The sequence below is a fragment of the Gopherus evgoodei genome, chromosome 1 (assembly GCF_007399415.2).
Source record: "Gopherus evgoodei ecotype Sinaloan lineage chromosome 1, rGopEvg1_v1.p, whole genome shotgun sequence".
NCBI lineage: Eukaryota > Metazoa > Chordata > Testudines > Testudinidae > Gopherus > Gopherus evgoodei.
In genome coordinates this window covers 323,295,435-323,312,832 of record NC_044322.1, presented here as the reverse complement: position 1 = coordinate 323,312,832, position 17,398 = coordinate 323,295,435, and the positions used below count along the sequence as shown (strand labels likewise).

At 41.7% G+C, this 17,398-nt stretch overlaps 1 protein-coding gene across 6 annotated transcripts in view; it reads right to left on the bottom strand.

Moving 5' to 3' along the window:
* Positions 1 to 17,398, bottom strand: part of PTPRZ1 (protein tyrosine phosphatase receptor type Z1) — a 202,286-nt gene that overhangs the window by 83,988 nt on the left and 100,900 nt on the right. For all 6 annotated transcript variants that reach the window (XM_030549104.1, XM_030549106.1, XM_030549105.1 and 3 more), the window contains exons 3-6: positions 11,099 to 11,278; positions 9,199 to 9,350; positions 7,840 to 7,935; positions 7,523 to 7,589 (exon numbers count right to left, since the gene is read on the bottom strand). In XM_030549104.1, the coding sequence (XP_030404964.1) occupies positions 7,523 to 7,589; positions 7,840 to 7,935; positions 9,199 to 9,350; positions 11,099 to 11,278 (495 nt within the window). The remainder of the gene's footprint in view (positions 1 to 7,522; positions 7,590 to 7,839; positions 7,936 to 9,198; positions 9,351 to 11,098; positions 11,279 to 17,398) is intronic.

The following is a 17,398-nucleotide window of genomic DNA, read 5'->3' as shown; positions in this document are numbered from 1 at the left end:
CTGCAAAACATTTATATTCAAATTATTAAGATATTAAATAAAAGCTGAATAAAACAAAAGTAGAGTGCAAAATGGAAGTTCCTTCAAGTGAAAGAAAGGAATGTTTGAGGACATTTGGAGTCTGATTTCAATGGCTGTTCAGCTTATGAAAGATTGGGCCCTTTGCACTTAAGTTTTAACAGAGATCCTAAAACAATAATTCTACTGGGTCAGCAGAAGGTTCTAATGAGCTACTTTATGGAAGGCTGAAGTTCAGCTGTAAACTCAGAACTCCCAATCTTCATCTCAGCTGTGAGATTCAAAGAAACAATGCTTTTAGTCTTTGCGCCTGGGAGGGACTCCCATGAAGTGCTGAATGACAGACCGTTACTGAACTCAGAGTCAAGATCATTCAATACATCACATTCACAGTACCTCTTACTCTCTGTGGGGCAGAGAAGAGGTATGAAAGCTGCATATGAAGTGCCATCTAGTCCAGGGAAGTGTTACTTCATTGGAACACACTGAGCATTACATTACTCTAGCCTGGAGCAAACTGTGGTAGGAGGCAGGAAATAGTGAAGCATGGTGAAAAAGAATGGGAAAGCTCAAGGAACAATGTTACAAGAGACAGAACGGGAGATGAAGACCTCTTTCAAGATGATGTAACACTTCAGGTGACTGCCCTGTACGCAACAGTAAGGGATGGTCTACATAGGGAGCTCACATCAGCATAGCTATATTTCTTAGGGCTTGGCTACACTTGTGAGTTACAGCGCATTAAAGGAGCTCCGGGCGCACTAGCTCACTACCTGTCCACACTGGCAAGGCATGTAGAGCACTCCGATTCCACAGCTAGAGCACTGCTGGTACTCCATCTTGGTGAGTGGAATAACATTTGCTGCACCCCCGCTGGAGCGCCCCCAGCGTTAATGTGAATGAGGTGTTGCATTACTGAACTCTGATCAGCCTCTGGAAAACGTCCCATAATCCCCTTAAGCCAAGTGGCCACTCTTATCATTGTTTTGGATATGCTCTTTGAAAGCTCCATTTGACAGCCAGCTGCTTATCTGCTCTGAGACAAAGCAACCATTACTGTGGAATGCTGTGTGTGAGAGAGGGAGATGGTGGGGGGAGGTCTGCTGCTGTCTGAACTTACAAGACAGCATGCTGACATGCTCTCAGCCCCCCAAAAGCCCACTCTCTCCCCCCACATACACATAACACTCCCTGTCACACTCCACTCCACTCCCCCATTTGAAAAGCACGTTGTAGCCACTTGCATGCGGGGATAGCAACTACAATGCACTGCTCTTTGTGGCCATTGCAAGAGCTGCTAACGTGGCCATGCCAGTGCGCTGTCAGCTGTCAGTTTGGACAGACTACAGCGCTTTCCCTACTGTGCTCTACGAAGGCTGGTTTAACTCAAAATGCTCTACATCTGCAAGTATAGCCATGCCACTTCACACCCATGAGAGATGTAGCTATACTGACCTAACCCCCTGGAGTAGACAGCATTAGGTCAACAGAAGAATTTTTCCATCAGCCTAGCTACTGCCTGCCAGGGAGGTGGATTACCTATGCCGATGGGAGAACCCCTCCTGGTTGCGTAGGCAGTGTCTACACTGAAGTGCTGGAGCTATGCCACCATAGTGTTTCAAGTGTAGAGAAGCCTTTACTCTCCTTTGCATGCCCTCATATCAGAGGAGGGAGAAGAAACATTCCAGTTCACTTAGATGCTTTGCCCTCACTGAAGGGCATGGAAAAACCCCATGTACACATTTAGTCACGCATGTAAATGTATGGCTGGTGCAGTTCATCCACTTCCCTGGTATCTTGCCAGGATTGGGGCTTGGATGAGGATGAGCTGACTGAGATTCAGCTGGTGAGGTAGCAGGAGCCCATCAGTAGAACTGGCAGAGATTATACTAGCTTCCTCAAGTGGGGGAATTTACCAGCTTTTGGACAATCCCACTTCCATGAGAGGATGATTGTGTTTATCTAAAAGACCACTGGTCCTTTTAGATGTGATTTTAAATAAAATCTGACTCATGTCTATATAATTTGCTGTTTGTTATCATCCCTAGGTTCATTTCAATGTTACTGCTTTGTAAACTTCCCTCTCTCAATAAATATCCATTCCAAATTATTTCCCCCACATGCAGGTATTTCTAACCTAGTCATGTCCCTTTGCATTATATCTGTCCTCAGTGATGTTTGTAACTCATCCCCATTTAGCGTCACCTTAACATTCTGCTATAAACTGTTGGCCATTTTATTGCACAGAATCAAAGTTGTTCTACTGAGTCAAGTCTTAGAAACCACCTTTTCTTTCAAAATGACTTGTTCTTGTCCGCATCTGATGACAGGAGAACATTCAACAGTGGTGAGCAAAATATTTCCACCTATCTGTAGTATTCTGTCAACCTCCTAGGCACTTTCAGATTGCAGCCACCCTAACAATCTATCAGAGGGGTAGCCGTGTTAGTCTGGATCTGTAAAAAGCAACAATGAGTCCTGTGGCTCTTTAAAGACTAACAGATGTATTGGAGCACAAGCTTTTGTGGGTGAATACCCACTTCGTCAGACGCATGCATTCACCCACGAAAGCTTATGCTCCTAACAATCTAGTGTATATCTAGTTAAATAATTCTAGCTTCACAAATCCTTTTGTAGTTGTGAGCATCAGGATAAGAAACCTGACATTTACAGCAAGTGTCCTGATAAGATAACTTCCTTTGCTAGAAGGTTCTTCAATAGCTTATAGACTCATAGACTCATAGACTCTAGGACTGGAAGGGACCTCGAGAGGTCATCGAGTCCAGTCCCCTGCCCTCATGGCAGGACCAAATACTGTCTAGACCATACCTAATAGACATTTATCTAACCTACTCTTAAATATCTCCAGCGATGGAGATTCCACGACTTCCCTAGGCAATCTATTCCAGTGTTTAACTACCCTGACAGTTAGGAACTTTTTCCTAATGTCCAACCTAAATCTCCCTTGCTGCAGTTTAAGCCCATTGCTTCTTGTTCTATCATTGGAGGCTAAGGTGAACAAGTTTTCTCCCTCCTCCTGATGACACCCTTTTAGATACCTGAAAACTGATATCAGGTCCCCTCTCAGTCTTCTCTTTTCCAAACTAAATAAACCCAATTCCTTCAGCCTTCCTTCATAGGTCATGTTCTCAAGACCTTTAATCATTCTTGTTGCTCTTCTCTGGACCCTCTCCAATTTCTCCACATCTTTCTTGAAATGCGGTGCCCAGAACTGGACACAATACTCCAGTTGAGGCCTAACCAGCGCAGAGTAAAGCGGAAGAATGACTTCTCGTGTCTTGTTTACAACACACCTGTTAATGCATCCCAGAATCACGTTTGCTTTTTTTGCAACAGTATCACACTGTTCACTCATATTAAGCTTGTGGTCCACTATGACCCCTAGATCTCTTTCTGCCATACTCCTTCCTAGACAGTCTCTTCCCATTCTGTATGTGTGAAACTGATTGTTCCTTCCTAAGTGGAGCACTTTGCATTTATCTTTATTGAACTTCATCCTGTTTACCTCAGACCATTTCTCCAATTTGTCCAGATCATTTTGAATTTTGACCCTGTCCTCCAGAGCAGTTGCAATCCCTCCCAGTTTGGTATCATCCGCAAACTTAATAAGCGTGCTTTCTATGCCAACATCTAAATCGTTGATGAAGATATTGAACAGAACCGGTCCCAAAACAGACCCCTGCGGAACCCCACTTGTTATACCTTTCCAGCAGGATTGGGAGCCATTAACAACTACTCTCTGAGTACGGTTATCCAGCCAGTTATGCACCCACCTTATAGTAGCTTGTGGAACTTTGAATGTTAGTTACAACTTGTTTAGTTTTATAGTCTAGACTATAAAACTAAACATCTGAAAAGTTTCAAGAGAAAATGTTTGATGTCAGATAGTAACATGACTGGTTTCTATTCTCAGAGTGTTAGCGGGGGAAGAAACTGAGAATACTTCCACTCTAGAGCCTGAGAACTCAGCAACTCTCATTTTAATGTACAAAATATGATTTACAAGGACAGCTGATGTACTATACATCTTTCTCCAGTATAAACCATCTGAATTAGTCTTGGTCTGAATTTTGTGAGCTCACTTAGATCTATTAAAATAAAGCATGTTCTGTTCATCATTAAAGTGTCAGGTAGCTTGACACCTGCTGCCCTTGGCTTTACAGCTCCTCACAAAGGTTGTTGGATGGTGTTTACTTTAATGGGTTTCCCTTCAGGTGTCTCGTGTAAGCATGGCATCTAAAACTAATGAATAGGGCTGGTCAGAAATTTTTTAATGAAACATAGCTTTGTCAGAAAGCGCCAGTTCATCAAACCTGAAATGTCTTGCGAAAGCAAGTCAGGCTTGACAAACTTTTGACTTGCCAGCAAGATTACAATGGAAACACTTCCCTGCCTGCTCACAAGGCCGGTTACTGTGGATGCTGGGCTTCCCTGTTCTGGCGCAGTCATGTCATGCTAGGCCATCTAGGTTTTCCAGGCTCCTTGGTGTGGAGCTGGGAGCCTGGCAGCCCTGGAAACCCAGGCTCTAGTTCTGGTTCTGACGGTACATCTACACTGTTCAAAAAAAAAAAAAGAAAGAAATGTGGCAGTGAGTCTCAGAGCCCAGGTCAACTGACCAGGGCTCACAGAGTTGGTGCTGTGGGGCTAAAAATAGCAGGGTAGACATTCCCACTTGGGCTCTGAGAGCCTCCCCGCTCCCAGATTTCAGAACCTGGGCTCCACCCTGAGTCCAAACATCAAAGTGCTATTTTTAGCCCACATGCAAGCCCTGCAAGCCCAAGTCAGTTGGCCCAGCCTCTGAGATTCGCTGACTCAGGTCTCTTACTGCAGTGTAGACATACCTAGATCCCTACAAATTAGCAGGTATCTGCTTTATATCCATGGATATCTGCGTCCGTGGATGTGGTCATATTGCTTATCTTCTTGGATTGGATGTGGATCTAAATTTTTTTATCTGCCTCGGGCTCTAGCTCAGCAGCAGTTCTCAACCAGGAGTTTGTGGCTCCTTGTAGGGCCATAGTTTCAGAGGTTCCACTTACAGGGCTGAAGCCCAGAGCCTGGCAGAGCTGAAGCTCTAAGCCCTTGTGCCCCCCATGGGGCTAAAGCCCAGAGTCCCGAGAGCCCCTGGCAGAGCTAAGGCAACGTCCCAGGTTCCAGTGCCTCCCAAAAGGCTAAAGCTTGGAGCTCTGAGCCATGGTGCCCCCCGAGGGTGGTGGTGGTCATGGGGGGGTTTGAAGCCTGAAGTCCCAGTGGTCCCGGCAGGGCTAAAACATTAAGCCTTGGTAATCCCCTCCACAGGGCTAAAGCCCAGAGCCCTGAAGGGGAGGGAGGAGCACCAGGGCTTGGGGCGCTGGGACTCTGGACTTCAGATCATTAGAGGGGTGCTGGGGCTCAGGCCTCCAGCCCCATGGGGCTCATGGACTCCTTGAAACTGGCTCACAGCCCCCCAAGGGGCCACGGGTGCCCAGTTGAGAACCCCTGCTGTAGAGGGTGTTGGTGTGGATAAAAGGTGGAGTGCGGATTTCAGATCGGATACAATTTAATTACCACAGATGCAGATCAGATGCAGATCCAAATTTCTGTATCCGTGCAGGGCTCTAGACATATCCTCAGAGTCTAGGATACTAGCTTCATAGCAGGAGCCCCACATCTAACCAGTGCTTGCTCCTGTCTCTGCAGCAGGGAGCATGGAAGCCCTGAGAACTACAGTTTGGACTGGGGCTCTCAAGGCTTCCAGGCTCTCTGCTGTACAGCCAGGAGTCTTGAAGTCTTGAGATGGGCTTCCAGGGTCCATGGTTCTGGGACAGCCCTGCTATGTGGACTCTGCTTGGGCGGTGACTCCAGGGCTTCCAAACTCTCAGGCTGGCTGGCTCACCATGCTGCTGATTCCCAAGTTGGACCAGGAGTCTGGAAGACCTGGGGTCTCCGTGCCTGGATTTGCAGATCCTGGGATCATGGGAAGTTGCTGTCTGAACCTGACATGAATGTTAATTTCAGTCAGCGGCTACCTGTCCTAGGGAGCATATTTCCTTTCAGAACCATCATGTGTCAGTGTTTTCTAAATGATTTTTTTTCATGATTTCCAGTTTGAGAGAAATTCTTGAAAAATTTAGCTTTGGTCCGACTCAGAACAAAACGAGATTTCAAAGTAGCATTTCTCATTTCTGAGAATTTTTGGTGAGTTTTGACCAGTGTAATAATGAATCCTAGCTGATTTACACAATTCATCTTGTCCTCATAAGCTAAAAAAGTTCCATTACTTTGTTTTGTGTTGGAGACCGATATCTGCTTCCATTTTGGGGGCTAAATGTTTTAAAAGTTTATGACACACATCCTATAATAACTAATCAGAATAAATAATCAATACTTAACATTTTAAATCCATATATTTCAGAGGACTTTTTACAAAAGGTAGGTATTTTTATACCCATTTTAAAGCCAGAGAAACTGATGAGCTAGGCAGGGTGGGGATACATCTACACTAAAGCTGCTGCAACAGCACGGCTACAATGCTATAGCTGTAGTGGTGTAGCATATAAACTTCCTACACTGACACAAAAGGTTTTTCAGTCAATGTCAGTAATCTTCCTCTCCCAGAGGTGGTAGCTAGGTCAACGGAAGAATACTTTCATCGACCGAGCTCAGTCTACACCAGAGTTAGGTGAACCTAACTATGGCACTCAAGGCATGAAATTTTTCACAGCACTGAGCCATGTAGCTAATGTGACTTAAGTTTTAGTGTGGACCAGGGCTTGATTACTTACCCAGGGTCATTGGCCCTGATTTAGGAAAGAATCCTCACTCATGTGCTCAAATGCTTTCCTCAACTGGGGCCGCAGTGAGACAGCGTATGTAACAGAAACTAGATCTCCTGATGCACCATCCTTTACTCAGCATGCTCTGATGTAAATGAATACACAATTTTTTAAAAAATAAAGCATCACACACTGAGTCAAAATCTGCTCTGAATGACACCAGTGTAAATGTAAAGTAATTTCATGGAAACTGACTGAGTTATTTCAGATTGACACCAGTGTCACTGAAAGTGGAATATAGCTCCCTGACTCTACTGAATACTGACATTCATAAAATCTCACTTTGTTCCCAGAACTAGACTTGTAAGACAGATCTTTGTTTGCTACAATACTTGTATTTGTGCTACAAATTACACAGAAAACTCAGATATATACGACTAAGAAACCTTAATGAATAAATTGGTAATTTCTCTTGACCAAACACTGAAAGTGTAGCAAAGGCCTTGGAAAAGTTAAATCTATTCACTTTGTGACTCAGGTTTTTCCAGTTTTTTCAAGTAACCATTTTTTGGGAAAATATAACCAATTGTGACATTTTTTATTTTGGTTTTAACAAAAGTGACCAAATCCAGTTCATGGTTCCCAATAGCTTCAATAAGTTTTGCATGCACATTCAAAAGCAGAATTTGGCCCAACCAATAACCAATCAAGCAAGAAGATAAACTCACCAAACCGGCTAACACTATCTACTCCTTTGATAATTGCATTATAATCCATATTATCTTCCAGGCTAACCTGTTAAAGAGAAATTGTATACTTTATTAAAAACAAGGTTTAATAAAAAATGAAAGCTATAAGTTAGCTGAGCAGGCAACAGAGGATTTAAAGAAGAGTAATTACACATATTTGCCAAATAATTTTTTGTGCAAAATAAATTAGAAATATATATTAATGTGCTTATTATATACCAGAACCATTTAGCTCAGATTGGATATTTGCTATATTTTAAAGCAAAGTTAAGGCCACAGATATACAAAATGGTTACCTCAAATAAAATTGATAAAGCTCTTAACTTCCCATTTCCTTTAATTGCCTCCTCAAAATTTGTAAACTGATCTGCATCATAGCAGTAGATTTGCATCTGTAAATATAAAGATTAGATCTTCAATTTTCAGAGGTATACATCATGATAGGAAAAAAATCTTTAAAAGAATGTAAACAATACAATTATTTATTTCAGATATTTCTACACTGAGAAAAATCTTGAAGCAGTAACGAACTTTAATTCTAATAAATGCCTTTTCTATAGTTCTCTCATCCATTGCCTAAAAACTTACTTGGTGAAGCCAATGGCAAAACTATTGACTTCAGGAGGACAGGATTTCACCCACTGTATCTACCCCAAACTAAAAGTAGAGCTGTATTGGTAATACAAACAAGACTTTGATCCTATCACTTCTGCAGTCTGGAGTCGGCTGGAACTGTACGCTTGCATCAGGCTCCACAGCCTCATACCCTCACTCTTCCACCACAGGGGTAGCTTCATGATCAACCAAAATCTGGCTCCCTACCTTGGGGCAGAGTATGTGACTCCACCCCTCTTCCCATGGGATGTTTTCAGAGGAGGCTCTGCTCCCTGATGTCCTGGCAGGACGGAAGATATAAGGCTGGAGCTTGAATGGCAAGTCCAAATGGGTCATGAAGTCAAGAAGACTGAATGGACCACACTGGCCATAGTGTAAGTTTGTCCCTAACAGTTTTCCATGGAACTGGGGAGAAGAGAGGAAGAGAGGATCCCAGCAACTCCATCCCTCCATTTGTCCCCTCAGAGATATATACTGTTTTGTAACTTATTAGACTATGAATGGGTCCATGGAGTTTACTGTAACTCTCAGGTATTTGATCATCTGTGGCAACTGGGCCTATATTCAGTTTGCAGGATTAGACCCTGTATTTGATACCTGGATTTGTGCTCATCTCTCCTGAACAATTCTGAATTTGAAAATGCCCACTTTGTTTTCAGAATGGCAAACTAAATACAACTGTACAGGAAGGATCTCATTCAGAGGCTACTGTAGTCAGTGGCAAAACTTCGATGTGCTTTGGATCAGGCCTTGATTCATATTTGCAAACATAAAATTTAAATATTACTCATTTGGATTTGAAGGATTATATACACACAATGTACCCTAATCAAATGATAAATTAACATCTTTAACAAGTATAAGAGGGGTAGCCACATTAGTCTGGATCTGTAAAAAGTGACAAAGAGTCCTGTGGCGCCTTATAGACTAACAGAAGTATTGGAGCATGAGCTTTGGTGCCACAGGACTCTTTGTTGCATCTTTAACAAGTCTGATTATTTGCAGGACTGTACAGTATTGAGTCTATTACAATTCATTACCTCAAGAGGAAATTTTTGTCCTTCTAAACTATGTTCCGATCCATCTGATGATACATTGCATTTTCCCCAGTGAAAAGTTATCTTGCTTGCTTTAAATACTGTTTCTAAGCCACCTCCACTGACATAATAATCATTTGTCAGGTTAATTTCCACTAAAGAGAAAAAAAGAATGGTCAATGAGCATGTCTGTGCATTTGAAATTCAGATACATCAACATTACTAGCTAAAAGGTGAACATATGTTGGTTCTCCTTGTATTTCATCAACAGCTTGACAGAATGTGGATTATTCAGCCAAGAAGGAAAACCATTTGGGAGATTTATAGCTGGTAATAACAAAATGAAATGTATTTTACTTCATTTCAAACTTTGATTAATAAAATAGACATATGGGGAGCTGAATTACTTTAATGCACTCTCATAATCCATTGTTTTGTAATTCATCTGAAATCTGTCATAGTCGTACATTAAACAAAAGCTCAAGAAAGCTGGCCTATCAGTGAAACCCTCCTTCTAAGGAAAGAAAACAAAACCCTAATGTCCTATCTTTGCACTCCTAGGATAGAGACCTTCTGGAAAGTGGATGTGTTGATAATGCAAATGGGAATGAAGAGAAAGAATTTATTGAACATGGTAGAAGGGGGTTAACTAGAAATAATGAGGTAACACTTAGGGCTTGTCTACACTAGGACATGGAACATTCCTTGGAGGAGGATAAAGTGACAACAGATTAAGGGCACTTTACTCCTGAATGACAGTATCCTCCCGGGGTGGGGGATGGGATGGAGGGTGGGAGTGGTTAAGGTGCTTTAACTTTCACTTTTCATATAGATGTGACCAAAGGAAAGGAAAATGTAGGCTAGATCCAGGAAGAATTTCCTGGCTGTGAGATATACAAGGTTGTGGAATAGTCTCCCAAATGATGCGGTGGAAGCTCTGTCCCTGCAGATAATTACAAATAAACTGGAAAAAGAGCTGAACACAGATATGTTGCAGAGAAAATCCTACACTGGCAGAGGGATGGAGTAGATGATTGGTACTGCACTCTCTTCTTGCCACACACAACAGCAGTGGATTCTCAGTTTCCTAGATTCCCATACTCAGAAGAATGCTGAAGGAGGTTTGGCTGGAGTGCCATGCTGCTCCTTTCAAATAGTTTGAACTTCAACAATGGAGGAGGATCTCAATTCGCTTTTTTGAGCATTAAAGAATTTGTCCTCAGAACATTCCTGTAAGGTAGGGAAGAACTATTTGCCTAATTTACAGATAGGGAAATGGAGGCATAGGGGAATTAAATGACTTGTCCAGAATTATTCAGGAAGTATATGGCAGAACCAAGAATAAAATCTAAATGTCCTTACTCCAAATCCTGTGCCTGAAACAAAAGACCATCCCCCGCTTCTCCAACAGCCAAACAGCTTTTGATAACTACAGTGCTAGATCCAAATAGCAACCTTGGCTCTGTAAATACCAAGTAATCCTATGAACTACTTACTAGTGATTGAGTGATTATTCATGATACATTAAAAATGATTTTTTATATCTTAACTGCATCTTCCAGAGCAGGCATTATTAGTAGTAATTATTATTTTGTGGCAAATGCTAAATTATTATTTAGCTTCAATAAGCACTCATTATGGGATGATACTAATGTGATTACTTTGGCTATTTCTAACCGTGCACATAATTTACATTTGTTTTCTTTATTTTAGGGGCTTTCTATTATGCTTGGCTGCTATCACCACCTGGCCTTTGGCTAATAGCTAAAATCCAAAATGCAAAGGCTAAAAAAAGAAAAGAAAAGAAAGAAAAAGAAAAGCATAATTAAAAAACCTCAGTTATTCACCACATTTCACTTTCATGATGCCCAATTAACTCAAAACATGAAATCAGACATTTTACCTGTTTTGCCAGTATTGTGAATGAAAGTGTCTTCTGAAGTTTCCTTTTCCCAACCTTGGAATTTAAGTTTTTTGAGATTTACATTTACTTGCGTAAGATCTTCATCAATATTAATAGGAGATTGTTTGGCACCATTACATGCTGGATACTTCTTCCCCCAGTTCTTTTGGTTCAAAGTTCCTAAACATCAAAACATAACAGGTAAACATTATAAGTAAACATGATCTTTCAAGCTAATACTCTTATTTTTTGCACATGAAAAAGGTAAAATATAGAATGTAAGCCTGGCAGAAAACTTGCCTTTCTTAGTCTTTATTTACATCGTAATATGCAATACATATGACTTACATCCTAAATATTAGACGTAGAGAATCACCTTTTTAGGCCATCTAAAAAAATCATGTAAAAAACCTAAGGTGAAATGACTTTGGGCTGATGACAAAACAGATTATACAAACATACAAAGTATATGCTAAAATATGTAATATAGGAATGGAACAAACATCCAGAGGAGGTCAAGCGAATCCAGAATCTGATCATCTTTAGGAAATGCTGCAAAGCCTTCTTCGCTGAAAAAGCTTGTACACTATAAGTCTGACACTTACAACACTGCCACCTTCTTGTACCAAATAATGCACTGCCAACCACAACACAAAAAGAGGAATTAATAACATATAAAAAAAATCAAAAACGAAATCCTCACCCCAATCAGAATTTTTACCATTGAAAGGGAGAAGTGACAGAGACCTTATGATTCTACAAAGTCTGCTAATGACTTTGCTATTACTATTGGAATAAATGGAAGGCATTCAGGTAACATGGTAATGAGTGTGGTGGGTTTGGAGGTGATCTGTAATAACTGATGAATATTATATATGGTCTTTCTGTTCATCTCTTGTAAGTGAGGTTAGTGTATGAATACAAGAGAAATTCAAGCAGGGGTTGTCTGGACATAAGCTGGGAAAAGGACAATTGCTTCAGATAGCCACCCATTTACTGATACAAAAGCGACAATGCAGGGGCTGTTTACTTTGAAATTTTACGTCTGACACCCAGCTGAGCTTGACAGTCTAGCTTGACAAAAGGGTGGTGGTGTCCCAGTTTGTAACCACACAGGGATCAAAGCTCCTGAATACTGGAACAAGGAACTTTGGCAAGATCAAAAGACAGGCCCTCAAAGACAAGACAGTGACTGTAGGGGAACTGATTGAGCCCCAGAGGCCAGTGATCTGGGGTAAGACAGGCCTGCCTCAACCTTTAGGCGCGCGTATAGACTGTTTATTGTTTTAAAAGCCTCTACTTTTATACTTTGCCTTGTTTCTGCTGTTAAGATTAAACAATACTTTATTTTAAGAAGGCAATTTGTGGTCCCTATTCAATGCTGGCCAAAAGTTTCCAAAGGGAAGAGCTGCAGGTACCAAGTACCGTACAAACTGCTGAGGGAAAGCTTGGTTCATCCACAGAGTGGGAGACTCAACTACTTGATCTAAGAGTGGGAGAAATGCGTGATTCTACTCCAGGGAGGTAAAGGCGCACGGCCTCACGCTAGAGAGTAGTGCAATGAGCAGCCAGAGAAGGGTTCAGAGGTGCAGTAGTTTTGCAGCCGTGACAATGGCTGGTGGTATAAAACCCTACAATCAAACTGATTGACAGACAGACAGATAGATCAGTCTCAAACTAACTAATTCAGGAAACTGAGTTAAATAGGGTACTGACATCACCTAATGATGCATAAGTAACGCAGGTACTGCTCTGAAATTTTGACACATGAAACTGTCAACTGCAATATCCAAGCAAACTAAACAAACTTCACAGTGAAGTTTTAGATTTTCTGGACATGGGGATTATAGCTTCATACTAAGTACCTGACCAATGGAGAAATTCTATACTTCCAGCCCTATCCAAACATGCATACTCCTTATAGTGGACAATCTCTAAAATGACTAATGGTGACCTTTGATGAGAGTTCCTATTGCGAGGTAATATCTTTCAGTCTTGTGGAATTTTCCTAAGAAAAAAACAGAACATGAGGTGTGGAGCTAACATTCCATTCTCAAAACTTCCTTCAAAGGATTCTGGGCACAGTAAATAGACATTTCTTGTGGTAAAACGAGGACAAGAGGGAATTCAAAATACCATCTGCACCCAGAAACAGAGAAATGTAGGGCTGGAAAAGAGTTCAAGAGGCCATCTAGTCCATATTACTACTTAATAGAAATGTCCAAGGTGATTGCATTTACAGCCAAGAAAATTCAAATCAAGTCCAATATCTATACCAAAATACTGTATCGGTTATATAACTAGGGTGAACTATGACACTTTGCCAAGATTGTTCCAGTTGTTAGGAACAGTACAGGTTTCCTGGCTGATATTACTGAGGCCAATTTTGTCCCATATTCAATTTAATTGGCCAGCTAGCTGGCCAGCCTACCCCAACTTCATGCCAGCCTACTGCTTCCCCTCCCCCATTAGCATTTCCTCTTCTCAGTTGCTCTCTGTGGGAATCCTTGCTCGCAACTCCCACAGTCTAGACATCATCTCTTCTAGACCCTGTTCATACTGCATCACTTGTTGTCAGTCTCCTGATTTAAATATGCATGCACATTAGCTCAATGCCTCATTATATGCATTATGAATTCTTACTAAGGGTCAACCTCGTTCCCCCTCAAAAATGGCCTAGTAGCATTCCTCTTTTTAAAAAGACTCAAACCTGATCACTCTGCTTGTCTTTGACTATTGATTCTTTACAACAACTGTATCAATTTACTCTCCTTTAACTCAGTCTGGGATCCAGGACAATCCAGCTTTCACCTTTTTCATTCTGCTTAAACTGCATTTACCAAAGTCTCAGTCTTCCTAGTTCGACTATGGCTCAGTGTCTCTACCTTGACCTTTCTGTTGTCTTTGGTAATGTTGATCACTCCCTCTTCTTCCTCAACATTCTGTCCTCCCTTGAATTTTGTGCCTTGTTCTCACAGATTCAGGGAAAGAGTACTTATGTTCCCCCTCCATAGTCTCTCAAGTGCATCCACTTAAGTTTTGCATCTCCCACTTCTCTGGGGTGGAGATCCATCTCTCTTCCCCCGCCTCCCCCCAACGAGGGGTTTTCAGGCTACACAACTCCCTGCCTTACACTCAGGCGATGTCTACACTGGCGCTTTACAGCGCTGCAACTTTCGCGCTCAGGGGTGTGAAAAAACACCCCCCTGAGCGCTGCAAGATACAGCGCTGTAAAGCCTCAGTGTAATCAGTGCTGCTCCCATCGCTGCACGCTACACCCGTAAGGGATGTGGTTTATGTGCAGCGCTGGGAGAGCTCTCTCCCAGCTGGCGCTCCGACCACACTCACACTTCAAAGTGCTGCCGCGGCAGCGCTCCCGCAGCGCTGCTGCGGCAGCGCTTTGAAATGTCAAGTGTAGCCATACTCTAGGATATCCCCAGCAAGCCACATTGCCTGAAGGCCAGTATCTGTGCTTTGCTTTCTCTCCGAGAGCTACGAATAGTGTATTGCCAGCAGTTACAAGTTACCACACACCTCTTTCCAACCACGCATATTTATTCTTCAGCTAAAAGGATTTCAAAGAAAACGCATATAAAAACAACAGAAGTTCCTGCATGGATGCTAAAAGCTTAACAGAGGTCACTCATCAGTCTTGTGGGGCCCTAGCAGGCCAAAGTCTTTTCCACCCTTCTGCAAATGATCATTTGGACAGAATCTGTCCATTTGCTGGATCAGAAAGAAGGTCCTGAGTCAGTTTAAACACAACCTTTTTATGCCAAAAGCCCTTTAGTTATTTGTGGGTCTCTGGGAAGTCCAGTTTGAATCAGCATATGCAAGACTCAAGGAGTGGTATCTCTCTGGAGGTGTTTAGAATTTGAGTGATTCACCTTAGCCACTCTCCCATTCCCTGACTATTCTTAGTTCCTGATGGAGCTATGGCAAACCTCCTGACTCTGCTCCCTGCCTCGAGTTGCATACATAAACCATTCATACCCTTAATACAATATGGTCCCCAAAGACACTGCTTGTGGCTGAAACATCTCTTTCTCTGTCCTCCTCTGACTTCTATGGCCCTACATAAGAACGGTTGTACTGGGTCAGACGAAAGGTCCATCTAGCCCAGTATCCTGTCTACTGATATTGGCCAATGCCAGGTGCCCTAGAGGGAGTGAACCTAACAGTTAATGATCAAGTGATCTCACTCCTGCCATCCATCTCCATCCTCCTGACAAATAGACAGAGTCTAGGGACACCATTCCTTACCCATCGTGGCAAACAGCCATTAATGGACTTAACCTCCATGAATGTATCCAGTTCTCTTTTAAACGTTGTTATAGTCCTAGTCTTCACAACCTCCTCAGGTAAGGAGTTCCACAATTTGACTGTGCGCTGTGTGAAGAAGAACTTCGTTTTATTTGTTTTAAACCTGCCGGCCATCAATTTCATTTGGCGACCCCTACTTCTTGTATTATGGGAATAAGTAAATAACTTTTCCTTATCTACTTTCTTCACATCACTCATAATTTTATATACCTCTATCATATCCCCCCTTAGTCTCCTCTTTTCCAAGCTGAAAAGTCCTAGCCTCTTTAATCTCTCCTCATATGGGACCCTCTCCAAACCCCTAATCATTTTAGTTGCCCTTCTCTGAACCTTTTCTAGTGCCAGTATATCTTTTTTGAGATGAGGCAACCATATCTGCATGCAGTATTCAAGATGTGGGCATACCATGGATTTATATAAGGGCAATAAGATATTATCCATTTTATTCTCTATCCCCTTTTTAATTATTCCTAACACCCTGTTTGCTTTTTTGCCTGCCTCTGCACACTGCATGGACGTCTTCAGAGAACTATCCACAATGACTCCAAGATCTTTTTCCTGATTTGTTGTAGCTAAATTAGCCCCCATCATATTGTATGTATAGTTGGGGTTATTTTTTCCAATGTGCATTACTTTACATTTATCCACATTAAATTTCATTTGCCATTTTGTTGCCCAATCACTTAGTTTTGTGAGATCTTTTTGAAGTTCTTCACAGTCTGCTTTGGTCTTAACTATCTTGAGCAGTTTAGTATCATCTGCAAACTTTGCCACCTCACTTTTTACCCCTTTCTTCAGATCATTTATGAATAAGTTGAATAGGATTGGTCCTAGGACTGACCCTTGGGGAACACCATTAGTTACCCCTCTCCATTCTGAGAATTTACCTTAATTCCTACCCTTTGTTCTCTGTCTTTTAACCAGTTCTCAGTCCATGAAAGGACCTTCCCTTTTATCCCATGACAGCTTAATTTAAGTAACAGCCTTTGGTGAGGGACCTTTTCAAAGGTTTTCTGGAAATCTAAGTACACTATGTCCACTGGATCCCCCTTGTCCACACATTTGTTGACCCCTTCAAAGAACTCTAATAGATTAGTAAAACACGATTTCCCTTTAGAGAAACCATGTTGACTTTTGCCCAACAATTTATGTTCTTCTAAGTGTCTGACAATTTTATTCTTTACTGTTGTTTCGACTAATTTGCCTGGTACTGACGTTAGACTTACCGGTCTGTAATTGTCGGGATCACCTCTAGAACCCTTTTTAAATATTGGCGTTACATTAGCTATCTTACATTCATTGGGTACAGAAGCTGATTTAAATGACAGGTTACAAACCATAGTAAATAGTTACGCAATTTCACATTTGAGTTCTTTCAGAACTCTTGGGTGAATGCCATCTGGTCCTGGTGACTTGTTACTGTTAAGTTTATCAATTAATTCCAAAACCTCCTCTAGTGACAATTCCATCAGTGACAGTTCCTCAGATTTGTCACCTACAAAAACCGGCTCAGGTTTGGGAAATCTCCCTAATATCATCAGCCGTTAAGACTGAAGCAAAGAATTTGTTTAGTTTCTCCGCAATGACTTTATCGTCTTTAAGCGCTCCTTTTCTATCTCTATCATCGAGGGGCCTCACTGGTTGTTTAGCAGGCTTCCTGCTTCTGATGTACTTAAAAAAACATTTTGTTATTACCTTTTGAATTTTTGGCTAGCCGTTCTTCAAACTCCTCTTTGGCTTTTCTTATTACATTTTTACACTTAATGAGGCAGTGTTTATGCTCCTTTTTATTTACCTCGCTAGGATCTGACTTCCACTTTTTAAAGGAAGTCTTTTTATCTCTCACTGTGTCTTTTACAAGGTTGTTAAGCCACGTTGGCTCTTTTTTAGTTCTTTTACTGTGTTTCTTAATTTGGGGTATACATTTAAGTTGGGTCTCTATTATGGTGTCTTTAAAAAGCATCCATGCAGCTTGCA